General features: G+C 37.6%; 5 protein-coding genes across 5 annotated transcripts; 2 read left to right on the forward strand and 3 right to left on the reverse strand. All coding sequences in view use genetic code 12, as the record gives it.

The window, feature by feature from the left end:
- Window positions 1-343: 343 nt before the first annotated feature.
- On the reverse strand, window positions 344-2,128 carry CTRG_02616 (nucleobase cation symporter-1 family protein; the record flags this gene model as incomplete). Its single annotated transcript, XM_002548273.1, has 1 exon — window positions 344-2,128. The coding sequence occupies one exon, from the start codon at window positions 2,126-2,128 to the stop codon at window positions 344-346; it is 1,785 nt and encodes a 594-aa protein (XP_002548319.1).
- Window positions 2,129-3,307: 1,179 nt separating this feature from the next.
- VPS21 (Rab family GTPase) lies at window positions 3,308-3,925 on the reverse strand (the record flags this gene model as incomplete). Its single annotated transcript, XM_002548274.1, has 1 exon — window positions 3,308-3,925. The coding sequence occupies one exon, from the start codon at window positions 3,923-3,925 to the stop codon at window positions 3,308-3,310; it is 618 nt and encodes a 205-aa protein (XP_002548320.1).
- Window positions 3,926-4,786: 861 nt separating this feature from the next.
- CTRG_02618 (lysophospholipase) lies at window positions 4,787-8,983 on the forward strand (the record flags this gene model as incomplete). The annotated part of the gene is made up of 1 exon (XM_002548275.1): window positions 4,787-8,983. One exon carries the CDS (start codon window positions 4,787-4,789, stop codon window positions 8,981-8,983), a length of 4,197 nt encoding a protein of 1,398 aa, XP_002548321.1.
- A 70-nt stretch (window positions 8,984-9,053) lies between these two features.
- Window positions 9,054-10,037, reverse strand: CTRG_02619 (uncharacterized protein; the record flags this gene model as incomplete). Its single annotated transcript, XM_002548276.1, has 1 exon — window positions 9,054-10,037. The coding sequence occupies one exon, from the start codon at window positions 10,035-10,037 to the stop codon at window positions 9,054-9,056; it is 984 nt and encodes a 327-aa protein (XP_002548322.1).
- A 460-nt stretch (window positions 10,038-10,497) lies between these two features.
- On the forward strand, window positions 10,498-14,025 carry CTRG_02620 (uncharacterized protein; the record flags this gene model as incomplete). Its single annotated transcript, XM_002548277.1, has 1 exon — window positions 10,498-14,025. One exon carries the CDS (start codon window positions 10,498-10,500, stop codon window positions 14,023-14,025), a length of 3,528 nt encoding a protein of 1,175 aa, XP_002548323.1.
- Window positions 14,026-14,159: the final 134 nt, after the last annotated feature.

The raw sequence follows: 14,159 nt of genomic DNA on the forward strand, positions 1-14,159 counted from the left end.
TCGAGATTTAATCAAAAATTTACTCAATCTAAACTTTCTCCGAATCTTGAAATTCCCCAGAGCTTTTTTTCACCGACATTTGAGGAGACAAATAAATTTTCTCCCGCATGTATGTCGTCGGGAAGTTAAATCAAACTACAACGCCAATATGCCGGAAATTAGTTTGGATGCAAACAGACAGGATATTTTTTTTGCAGTAAGTTGTTTACAGTATAGCAAATTAATGTTATTGATGGGCTATTACTGATGGTGAATGCCCTATCTACAGTGAAGAAAATCATTTATTCGTAACCATTGTATATTTTATAGAATACTCAAAATCATGCTAATAAATCCTACTTATCTATTGTAGCTTCTTGCTCTTACCAAGCAACTCATCGTCAAACGATTCCACATCGGGCAACTCTTCAAACCAGCCTTTTTCAAATGGTCCAACTTTCTCTGTACCTGTGGGTACTGGGAAGTAAAAGTTCAAAACAGCATACACGATCCAAGCGCTAAAGAAACCCATAAAAAAATTCATCCTGTATACTTCCGTAGCACCTATAGGGACTTTACGGGCTCCGGTAGCTCCAACAAACCCAACAATGTTTGGCAAAATACCACAGATGTAAGCCGCATAAGCTCTCCAGTTTACGCCAATTTTGTTGTATCGGTAGAGCGACTTCTTGCTTGGGTCGTCCTTCTGGTGCAAACAGTACAAGTTGATGACGTTGATGTACCCTCTTCGTAAATAGAAGTAGTCGCACGCAACCACACCAGCAACAGATGACAAGAACACAGCATATGCTGCCAAGTACGTGGTGAACTTGGAGGATGAGGAAATCAACTTCCAGGGACAAACAGCAAGCGCCAAAAACGCACAGATATAGCTTCCTCTTCTAATGTTTAAAAATCTTGGGAGCAAGGCAGCACAGTCAGTTCCAAACGACAACGAGTTTGCCGAGATGTTGGTACCCAATTGTGCCAATGCAAATGCAGCAGAAATGAAAAAGACACCAGCACGGTTTCCTGGTGTGTAATCGTCCAAGAACATTTTCAACACATCCAACGGTGACCAGAATGCTTCTCCGTACATTGCTTGCGATGCGGATGTGACCAAAATACCAATAAGCGATGTCAATGAGAAACAAATTGGAATGGACAACGTGTAAACCAAGTACTTCATGGCAAAGGATGGCTCTTTGGCAAAACGTGAGAAATCGGGGGCGTTGATGATCAAAGTACAGAAATTGGCCAACGATGTGAATGTCGATTCAACAAATGCCCATGCCAAAGCAGAACCGTGTACTTGTGATTTCTGCAGAAATACCGGACCAGCTCCACCAGCTTTGACTATGGTCCATACCAAGAACGCAATACCGGCAACAGGGACAGTGTATGCCTTCACTGTGAACAAATGTCTAATCTTGTGTGGAGGAAACCACAAGAAAGGCAATTCAAACAACCAGAAAAGAAAAATCCCAAGGAACTGGAACGTGGTTAAATCTTTATCAGGGATGGTGTCGTGGATTCTTTCAGGAAGATCCTTGCCAAAGATGGAATGCAACATAAGTTCAAATGTTGGACCAGCGATGGCCGTTTGCACAGCATACCACACGCAGGCCATGAAAACACGATTGAACACCGGCCATAATGAACCATAAATACCAAAAGATGCTCTGATTGACACAGGGAAAGATATGTGGTAGAATAAACCGACTCGTGACCCAATACTGACAAATATACCACACAATGCATATCCTAACCAAACACTCAACCAAGTCTGCCACCAATTCATTTTCCCAGCTTGGATACCCGTGGCTGCAATCTGCCAGGTGTTGATATTGAACGAATCCGAGATCCAAAGAAAGACATAATTATACCACGACCACTGACGTCTTGCTTCCTCAACGGGACGCAAATCATGGTTATACAAGAACATCTGAGCCGTGGATAATCCTCCCCTGGGCTGCACCTCGAGGGTTTTGATGAGTCTTTGCCAGAAGGATGATGGTGGTTCTTCTGTCTCTAATGTATCATCTTCCTGGTCTGAACTTGATGAGGGGGAGTGCTCTTCATACAGTTGAGTATGAATTTCTTCTTCGACAAATACGTCCTTTACTCTGACTTGTTTCGGGGCTCCCATTAGATGTTGATATGTTGTAGTCTGGGGTATACTGAAACTTGTGAAATAAAGCGAAACTGTATTTTATTTATTTTATTTATTTTCTATTTTTTTTTCACGAAGTCATCTTGTCTGTCAATACGGCACTAGTTTGAGTTCGTTCCCTGATTTAGTTAATTGCATATAGTAAGAATGAACAAAGCAAATTAAAGGAGGAAAAAAATTTTTTTTATCTGTAATATAGATTATGCATACCCGCCTGTTTTGTGTTGGTCATGGTTAGGAATCATTTTATACAAAATAAGCCTTCTTGTGGAGGTCCATCCCGTCCACCAAATAAACGAAACAGAAAATAGACTTGTAAAAGGATTCAAAATGATAAATTGTGTGCAAATTGAATCACCACCAGCCTGTGGCTAAGAGGATAATTGGTTCTAACTTCAAAAATCACCGCACTACAATATTGTCTCACATTTGACACTTTAGAAGGATTATTTGTAATCAATTTAGTGTCACTTGCGAGATGCATCAGTTAAAACTCAAAAGAAATCCCCAAGTATGATTCCGTTGATTCTTGTTTGAGTTTATAATAAGTACTCAATGATAAACCTTGGTAGGACCATTATAATGTATAAAGGAATAAACTTATCTGGTCCTTCGTGGCCTCTATTGCAAGAATCAGAAACATAGAAGAATTTTTGAGCCTATTTCTTGCCGTATACCTTTCTGGGGGGCTTCTAGTTGCACTTCCGAAACAATGTGGTTGTTACCATACCTTGTCGAAGATACCAAACTATGCTTCCAATATAGTATAGTTAGTCTGAGTCCATCCAAGAGAATTTGGAACGATGTTGAGTAATATTCTAACCATTGTTTTGTTTATTTTATTTTGATGTCAGAATCTGTTAAGTACTATGTAAAAATTTGCCCCACGATACCAGGTCTATTCCTGTGGGGCGACAGAAACGCTAACTTGGTTTCGAAAGAGAGAGAGGAGAATCCAATATCTAATCAAAAGGAATACAATAGACATAAAAGTCGAGATCTTTCAGTAATTATTCGTACTTTAGTCACTGAGATTCATTACCGTGTCATCCTATGATAAACATCTACATAAATGAAAGAATATCCAATGTAAGACATTTATAACTACTTGTATATTAATGAAAAAAAAATAGTACTCATATGGGAAGTAGCTACTTAACTACAACAGCCAGTATTGGTATTTGCTGGAGCTTCAGCATTCAAATCTATTCTATTTATACCATTGTTGTTTGAAGTTGCTTGTGATGTATCGCCGATCTTGATATTCTTGCCGATACCTTCAAAAACCTCTAACACACCTTCTCCTGTTTTGGCAGATGTTTGGAAAAACATCAACCCTTGTGAATTTGCTTCTTCTTCTACTTCACTAGCCTCCACCTTTCTCTCATCCTCTAAATCCAATTTATTACCGACCAACGCAATTACAATACCTTCCGGTGATTGATCCTTTAATTCCTTTATCCAATGTCTGGCTCTTATAAAAGACGAAGGTTTGGTTATATCATAAACAACAACGGCAGCCTGTGCGTTTCTATAGTACATGGGAGCCAATGATGCAAATCTCTCTTGTCCAGCTGTATCCCAGATTTCATATTTAATAGTACGGTCTCCCACAGTACACTTCTGTGTTAAAAATGCTGCTCCTATAGTTGGTTCCTTATTCTCTTGGAACTCGTTGGAGACAAATCGCAAAACTAACGACGATTTCCCTACAGCAGCTTCTCCTAATAAAACTAACTTAACCGAGGTAGCAGGTGTTGGATGTTGACTCATGATGTCCTAACTAATAAAAAAAAAAAAGAATCCAAAATGCAAGTAAAGTTCAAATATGATAATAACAATAATAAAGCCAAAAAGAAGATATTGAAACTTAAATCAACTGATCCTTTGTTGAATGTGAATGGGTCTATACTAAAATGAAGAGTAATGATATCTGAGAGGTTGATCGCCACTTTTTTTTGGTCTTTTTTTTTCCTTTTCGATTGTTGTAACCCTTGCTTTAAGTTTAGAGGTGCGACATCGTTTCAAGATAAGAAACGACATTTCGCGACATGTTTTATCTACTGATAGACGTCATTACTCAGTTTGCTGGATTCACTGGAGGAAACATTCATCGATTCTATTACCACCAGTTGGAATCAAATCGTGTGAGTCGAGAGGACCCTGGCAGAATGCAAATCTGATTTGTAGCGTCATAGCAATGTTGAAGTTTTACACCTTGACTCTGGAGGAAGCTATAATTACAGGTTCGAAAACATATACTTAGTGGAAAGCTACTGCAATAAACTCTACGTAACCAGAGTATATTATCCTCGTTCCTACGGAACCAAGATGGCTTATCGTATAGATAGGATCAGTGCAATATTTATTAATTAGCCTTGTTCTTTTTGACTTTCTGTTGTAGAGTAATAAATCGACAAGCGACACACGTGGAAACTATTTTGGCTTACTAGTCTATTTTTTTTGAGTATTGGGGTAGCAACCATTCGCTATAAATTGGGTCCCAGTATAGAATTTACTAGAATCTATAGTGAAGAAAAAAAAATTAAAGAACAAAAAAAATTAAAATCAACTATACACCGACAAACCGATTAAACTACCTACAATTGATACCTTTTGAAGTTACTAATTGATATGAACAAAACTGCATTAACCGGACCAGTAAACACTGTGGTGGATAGCACAAAGATGGCGGCGAAAGGGTATGATTTGTTTTCTATGATTAGCCACGTTCTCGTTGTTGCACAACGATTAATGTTCCAAATATTGAATTTTCTAGTTATCGAGATCCCAGCTTTTTTTATAAGGCTACTAGCCATTGACTTTCAGTTTTCATTGCATTTATCCTCGATATTGTTGATTGTGCTTTGTTTTGGGATTTTTGTATTCTTTGTACTAAGATACAAGTATCTCAACAGTTACAGTATCCCAGATAAGTCTACAGGCCAAGACTTTAACCGTCCAAATGTATTTATGGAGAAATCTAAACTGGTCAAGAATCCTACAAATTATCTATCACAGTTTATGCAGGGAATAAAAGTGTTTGGATATTTAGAAAAATCTGTGTTTCACGAATTGACTAAAAGTATGTACACGCAGAAGCTAACTATGAATGAAGTGATGATACTTGATGAGTCAGTGGGATTCCTGGTTGTGGTTGAAGGTGTAGCTCAAGTATACACAAAAGTATCAAAAGAAACACCGGTCAATAGTGGCGGTATAGATACAGAATATTTTGAGGATGCAGGAACCCAAACGGATGAGTTTTTGACTGTGGGGAAGAAGCAGTACCAATTGTTAAACGAGGTCAAAAGTGGTACACCATTAAGTTCATTATTCTCGACCTTGGAATTATTCCAGCCCAAAAGAAATGTTATGTTTACACCTCGAGAAGAAGATGAGAATAGCGTTGTTGCCTTGAACTTGGACTACACGGGAAATTCGGGTAATGCACAACCCACACACCTCGAGGACCCGAACTATGAAGAATATCCGGAAATTATTATCAGACCCAAAAAGCTACATAACTATGACACAGTCACCATTGCAATCATCCCACAGAGTGCTTTTGAAAGAGTCCATTCAAAATATCCAAAGGCAACGTCTCGTATCGTGGCAATGGTTTTAACTAGGTTGTACAAGGTGACCTTGAACACTCTTCATAATTATCTTGGGTTGACGGGTGAGGTGTTGAAACTGGAAATCAAGTTAAATGAAAATAGTGGCAGCACAAACTTGCCAAAACATTTGGTGGACGGGTTATTACAAAGGTTAAGTAGGGCCAATGCTGCACAAGAAGACAACTTACCGAAAAAGACAAAACACCATCATCGACAGGCCCTTCAAAGAACTTCGTCTAGATACGTTTTGTTAGGCTCTAAATTGACGAATAATAATCCGGGAGATCTTTTATCGTCGGTACCAATTTCTCGAGATGGTTTCGTGAATAAATCGCTTTCGAAATCCTCAACTACAACTTTGTCACTGGATGCTGAAAGTGGGAAAACTGCTAGAAGAACAAATTTCACTGACGAGATAGAAGAAACTGAAGAGAATTCGTTACGTGTTGCAATTGTTGAGAATATTTTTAAAATAATTGGCATCAAGGATCAGAACGGGTATATGGTTGACAATTCTGCTGATTACCACAGTTTGAATTCTTCTACAAATAGCTCCATGATTGGATTAAGTCAATCTGTTTTGTCTATGCCTTCAGTAAGACCACCCTTGTCATTAAGACACAGTGGGAATTTGATGAATACAATTAATTTATCTGAACTAAATAACAGATCGGCAACTGCCTCACCACTGTCTCCATCATCTTCTCCATCTCCAATCCGGGAAGTTGATACTTCTGCCACTCCAAAAAGAGAAATTCTTACCAAGAAACGCCATATTTCAGATATGAGCATCAAAGATGAATTTGCAAACCATTTGGAGATTAGAAACATAGAGGCAAACACTACCATTGTTCAGCAAGATTCAATCACTGCCGGGCTTTATTATGTTATTGATGGTGAGTTAGAGGTCTACCACCACTCTTCTGAAGCAAATTCACCTAACAAGTATGTTTATTCCGTGAGATCTGGTGGAATTGCTGGATACTTGACTTCTGTTGTGGGATCAAGATCGTTGGTTACAATCAAAACACCAAAAAAAACTGGAGCTGTTGTGGCATATTTATCAAAGAATCATTACAATTCGTTATTAGACAAGTACTACTTTTTGCAGTTACCTGTTGCTCTTGGATTGAAGAATTTATTGTCCAAGCAGATTATCACCATTGACTATGCTTTAGAATGGTGTCATATCCCCGCAGGGGAAGTGCTTTTTTCTCAAGGGGATTCGGCGAATGGGTTCCATGTTGTATTAAGTGGAAGGTTTAGAGCCATCCGAAAAGTAGGGGCAAGTGATATACGAAGTCATGATAAAGATTTCCAAATATTGGGTGAATATGGACATGGTGAGTCTATTGGGGAAGTTGAAGTTCTAACAGCCACAAAGAGATCCCATTCACTTGTTGCTGTTAGGGATTCTGAAACAGCTCGTATTCCCAGATCATTATTTGAAATGTTGGCCAATGAAAACCCTTCCATAATGGTAAAAGTATCACGACTTGTTGCATCAAAAGTTTTATTACAAGGTAACGAGCCTCCAACTAGAGGATTTGTTACATCATCATCGTCAAAAGCATATACGTGTACTGATTACAAAACAATCACGATATTGCCAACAGTGGCCGGGTTGCCAGTGAGACAATTTGCAGAAAAGCTTGTCAATGCATTAAAACTAATTGGGAGGAATGTGATTGCATTAGATCAGGCCCTGATGTTAACGCATTTGGGCCGACACGCGTTTGATGAGAGCTTGTCAAGGTTGAAAATGCTGGGTTATTTTGCATATTTGGAAGAGGAATATGAGACTATTGTTTACATTTGTGATACTGCGGTTCAATCTAATTGGACATCGACTTGTATCTCACAAGGAGATTGTATTTTGTTGCTAGCAGATGCAGACGAGGAAAATAATGGTGTTGGTGAGTATGAGCAATTGTTGGTCAAATTAAAGAACACTGCAAGAACCGATTTGTGTTTGATTCACCAAGAAAAATCAGTTACTCCGGGATCTACAAGTCCTTGGTTGAAGAATAGAATTTGGGTTCAAGGGCACCACCATATCGAGATGAGATTTGAGCGTGGTGGTTCACATTTGCCAAGTAAAAAATCGTTCATCAGTGATTTAGCTAATAAAATTTCACAAAATAAGACCATTAAATCGACTTACGAAGCTACCAAACAACACATCCGTTGGTATTTAAGCGATGAGAATCGGAACAAAGCTATGAAAATGCACAAGGATGATTTTATGCGGTTAGCCAGAATTTTGTCCAACGAAGCTGTCGGTTTAGTATTGGGAGGTGGTGGTTCTCGTGGGATTTCACATGTCGGGGTAGTTACTGCATTGGAAAGACACGGAATACCAGTGGATATTATTGGGGGTACTTCGATTGGATCCTTTGTTGGTGGGTTGTATGCGAAGGAATACAACATTGTTTCGATCTATGCAATGGCAAAGAAGTTCTCCAAGAGAGTTTCATCTCTTTGGAGAATGATATTTGATTTGACGTATCCAGTCACTTCATACATCACAGGTTATGAATTCAATCGAGGAATTTGGAAAGTTTTTGGGTTCACGGAGATTGAAGATTTCTGGATCAAGTACTACTGTAACTCCACCAACATTACCAATTCTACAATGGATATACATGAAACTGGTTATGCATGGCGATTTATCCGTGCTTCTATGTCTCTTTGTGGGTTGCTTCCTCCTATTACGTTCAAAGGATGTATGTTGTTGGATGGGGGATACTTGGATAATTTGCCAGTACTTGAAATGAAGAAACGTGGTGTTAAACATATAATAGCTGTTGATGTGGGATCAGCAGATGATCGTACACCGATGAACTATGGTGATACGTTGCTGGGATTTTGGGTTTTGTTCAACAGATGGAATCCCTTTTCTAAGCACCCAAACGTTCCAAGTATGATGGAAATTCAATTGAGATTGACCTACGTGTCTAGTGTTAATGCTTTGGAAGAGGCGAAGAGAACCGCTGATGTATACTATTTGCGTCCGCCTATAGATGGATATGCCACATTAGATTTTGGTAAGTTTGATGAGATATATAATGTTGGATTGAAGTATGCTGATGAATTGATAACAGAGTGGAAATGTAACAACAAAGTTCCACCAATTGCAGGTTTAGTTGAGAAGAATCATACAAAACAAGATGAAAACAAGAGGATATTGTATAGGAGAAACTCTGTTTGAGTAAAACAAAAAAAAACTACATAGAAAAGTAAAATAAAAGTTCATTTAGATATTATATTTTGTCATTAATCTAGTTGTAAAATGGACCATCGTCACCTGATTTCCTTTTGTCGCCTCCAGGATAGCCACTGTTCTCTAACCTATACAATCTCCAAGCCTCTCGTATGTGGTGTGGTTGCAATGGATGTATTTCATCTCCTTCGTATCTCAATTCTTTTTCTTCCACCTCGATATCTTCTCCCCTTTCCAAACTATTGGCAATCTGTCGCTTCTGGGTCTTCTTGGCTTCTATATCCATTATAAGCTGACCTTTGTAGTCCCTCTTCTGTATCTCAAATGCTTTTGTTATTATATCACCTAGAAACAGTTTTGAAATACCAGCCATGACAACAGCTATTATTTGCGGGATGGTATGTCCAACAATACCATTACATATTTTCTTGACACCAGGTTTATTCACAGTCATTCGTCTATATGCTTCAAATCTTTCCATTTGATCGTCGGTAAAGTTTGCAATTAACAATCTTTTCTGTTCTTCTTCTGTGAGATTTCGGTTTACAGTCTCTGATTTCAATGCTTTATACTTGGCCACCAATTCTGCATCATCCACGTCCAATAGATCTTCAATATTATCCTCATCTATTGATGAGTCTGATTCATCATCATCTGAAATATAATCGTTATCATTTACAAGTTCCTCTTCTTCATCGGAGCTCTCTTCATAACCCTGTGATCGTTGTTCATACTTTTCTAGTTCATGAAAAAAAACTCTCCATATTAGCTCTTCATCCTCTTCATCTAGACTAACGTATCCATCATCAGATTCATCATCTTGCAGATGAACATCAGGTTGTCTGATGGTTTCTTGTTTTTCCTCGTTCATATTAATGTCTTGAGTTGTAGGTATTGTTGACATAACGATGAATGTAAAAAGTATTGGCTGGAGATACTGGGAAAGAAAAAAGAAAAAAAAAAAAACGAAAAAAAAAAAAAATGAAAACAGAAATACAACAATTTTGAGAAAATGATTAAGTCCACAAAAGTGGCAGCCCATAGGATTGTAAGTCTTTCTGAGTATTCAATAGATTATCACCATGATGATTATTTAACAACTAGTAGTAGGTTTATAGAACTGAGTGGGTGTACTACTCAGTTTCGTATTCTCAAATAAGTTTGTCCCAACTACAACAACTACGACAACCATTCGTTAAGACCCGCTAATGATCTTCTTTTTCTTTTTGTTGCCTCCGCCTCCGCATTTACTTTCTTGTTTGGTTTATCAACTGAACCACGGAACATAGGAAAAAGGAAAAAAAAAAATCATGTTCACCTTTTCTTATTAGAAAAATTCGTACTTATCAAATATATAAATATAAATCAACCCTCAGTTCAGTTTAATTTCCCTCCCCCCACAAATATTTTCTTTTTATTTATTACATTTAACATTCTTCCCCTTCTTTTTTATACACCTTGTTGATCATATTTCATTTGTACATTTAACGTATATTTATCAAATGGGCAAGAATCATTCATTATTATCTGGAGACACTGGAAGATCTGGTCATTTAGTCCAGGAAATAGTTTTGCCGACGTATACATTGGACTCGAACTTGATATTATTACCAGGAATTATATATAATGTGACTTTCTCAAGGTACAAGGCTGCAGCTTTGTTATATAGATATAAGAACCTTGTTTCTCAAGTATCGATCATCAATAACTTGTTGCATGAATATGACTTTGATGAAAATGAGAAAGATTTGGATTCAGTTCATGGTAATGGTGATGTCAACCCAAGTGTAATTTCACGTGATGCAGTTCAAGGTATAACCCAGCTTTTCAAGTATGAATCTAGGGCTAAATCCAGTTCTAGTTCTAGTTCTAATTCTGGTGATTCCGGTGAAAAATCGAAACAACCAACTGAATTTGAATGGTTGGCTTTGGGTATCATCCCCAACCAAACTAAAATTGGTGATGTAACTGAAAGTGACAGTAAAGTTGTAACTGTCTCAAGAATTATTGGGATAGCTGATGATACAACCAACATTAAATTGACAATCCAAGCTATTACCAGAGGTGTTTTGTTGGATAGCAATCAAAGTGGAGAGTTGCAACTGGTTCTGAAAATGAGTGAGAACCAAGTAAGAATCGACTGGAATCACAAGGTTCATGATTTGGGAAACAAGTTTAAAGACTTGAAAGTAAACTATAGTCAGTTACATCTGTCGATTGAGAGGTTTCTTTCTGATTACCGTCGTGCCTTGTCGGTGTATTCCAGTCAGTCTAATGGAAAAGGGAACTTATCTTTGGTGAGAAAGGGATCTAATACACCTAATTCTGGGAAGACTGATTCAACAAATGACAAGGATTCTCGTCAAGATCTATTGACTCTCAATCCTTTGGCAAATTCATTATACTTGCAATTAGTGGGTTCCAAAGATTTCAACAAGGCTTTCACTAGTTTGCAGAGCTTGTTTTCTCAGTTTTCAAGTGATAAGTACGAGATTGATGGTAGAACATACTTGAGATTAATCGATTTGACGTGTGGAATTTTGCCATTTCCAAATCAGCAAAAATTGGCATTGTTAAAGAGCCATGGTATTGAAGAGAGAAGTACATTGATGAATGAGATGATAATGCAGTTGAATCAGATATTTGAAAGCTTACATGTCAACAATACTTTTGTGAACAATTGGTTTCAAAATGAAGCAACAAATATTCAAAAGGCAAATGTTGTTGCCAATCAATTGAAGTCTATTAGATATTTGTTGGAAGATATGACAAAGAATCGTCAACAATCTAACCTGAGAAATGCAGCGTCCTCTAAAAACAATAACAAACCGAGAAATCATGGACCACAATCCTACAAACGTGACGATCCTCATGATGAAGACGATGATGATAATGATGATGATGAGTTGAGAGCCATTGCAAATTTTATCAAGAACAAATTACCAGTCATTTCAAGCTTATCGCTGGACTCTAAGCGTTTAATTACGAAAGATTTCAAACGTATTAAAGCTTCAGCAAATTCTCCTGGTGGAGGTGGTAATTCTGATTTTCATGTGTTGAGGAACTATTTGGAGATTGTTATGGATATCCCTTGGGATGTACATGTGTCCAAGTTTAAGTCAAACAAGGAAATTGATTTAAAAGTTGCAAAGAAGCAATTAGATGATGATCATTATGGGTTGGAACATGTAAAGAGAAGGTTGATTCAATATTTGGTAGTGTTGAAATTATTGGGAATAAACTCTGAAAATCAACAAATTGAGAAGTCAGCTAAGAAACTGATACAGGCTTCCAATAGTAAGTCAGGAGATCTGGAATCTGGAATTGTCATTGCTAATGGTGACGACACATATGCCGCCAAACAACAAGCTAAAAATAAAAACAAACAGTCGATTCTTGAGGTTAAGAGAGATCCTATTAATTCTTCGGAAGCTCTTGAAATTTCTAAACAGAATCGATCACCAATTATAATGCTTGCTGGTCCTCCAGGAACTGGGAAAACCTCATTAGCCAAGTCCATAGCAACATCCTTGGGTAGAAACTTTCAAAGAATTTCTCTTGGTGGTATTAAAGATGAAAGTGAAATTCGAGGTCACAGACGAACTTATGTTGGTGCTATGCCAGGTATAATTATACAAGCGTTGCGTAAAGCCAGATGTATGAACCCAGTTATATTGCTTGATGAAATTGACAAAGTTGTGGGAGGAAATTATGGTGCCAGTAGATTCAATGGAGATCCTTCTGCTGCATTGTTGGAAGTTTTGGATCCAGAACAAAACAACACGTTTATGGATCATTACTTGGGATTCCCAGTTGATTTGTCCCAAGTCATATTCATCTGTACTGCGAATGACCCGTGGAATATGACAAGACCATTATTGGATAGATTGGAAATGATTGAGATTGGTGCTTATGACTATAATGAAAAGTTGGTGATTGGTAAGAAATACTTATTGCCAAGACAAATCAAAAGAAATGGTTTCCCCGATGTTTCAGATGCTTATGTGAAAATTGGTGATGAAGCACTCAAGAAAATCATAGTTGAGTATACTAGGGGAGAAGCGGGTGTACGAAACTTTGAACGAAAGTTAGGTACGTTATGCCGTTTCAAAGCAGTGGAATATTGTGAATGGTTGAACAAGGACCGTGGGTCTTACAACCCCATTATCGAAGAGAATGATTTGCCTATCTATCTTGGAGTTCCTTATTCCCCAGGTGATGTTGTTTCCAGTGATGGAACCACAATTGGTAACTCGCGTGTTGGTGTTGTGAATGGATTATCTTACAACTCCGAAGGTTCGGGATCTGTCCTAGTTTTTGAAAGTATTGGGTTTGACAGAAGAAATGCAAATGACAATGACTCAAGTGGAAGTGGACCAACATTGAATATGACTGGTAAATTAGGAGACGTATTGATGGAAAGTGGTAAAATTGGGCTAATCTTTATCAAGCTGATACTTTATAAGAAGTTGCTCAAAACTGACGATGATGTTGAGGCACAACGTTTGTTGGATAGATTCAATAATTTGGATATTCACATGCATGTACCAATGGGGTCTGTGTCTAAAGATGGTCCATCAGCTGGTATTACCATGGCACTTCTGTTTTTGTCTGTACTCTTGGACAAGCCTGTTCCAACGGATATTGCTATGACTGGAGAAATAACTCTTCGTGGATTGGTTTTGCCTATCGGGGGAGTTAAAGAAAAGCTTATGGGAGCTCATTTAAGTCGCAAGATTCGTAGAATGATTGTTCCACGTGAGAATCGTAAAGATTTGATTGAAGAGTACACAAGAAGTATCGAGGAAGCAGGAGAAGTTTTGGATCATAATTTGATTAACGAATTATTGAAGGATAATGAAGAACCTAGTTTCAAGATGCATCAAGTCGAAGAGTACTATAGAAACAAGTATGGAATATCCATATACTATGCAAAGGAATTTTACGACGTGATCAGGATTGTCTGGAATGAAGACGACATGTTGATAGATGATAACAACAAATCTAGGCTTCTCGAATACCACATTTAAGCTCAAAAAAAAAAAAAAAATATTTGCAACGTATCTATTATAAAACCTTTAAATAAGAGTATATATATACCAGATAGTTAAATAATCTAAATATGATATAGATAATAATAAAAAAATTAAATAAAATTAAAAAT

Source organism: Candida tropicalis (genome assembly GCF_000006335.3).
Source record: "Candida tropicalis MYA-3404 genomic scaffold supercont3.3, whole genome shotgun sequence".
Classification (NCBI taxonomy): Eukaryota; Fungi; Ascomycota; class Pichiomycetes; order Serinales; family Debaryomycetaceae; genus Candida; species Candida tropicalis.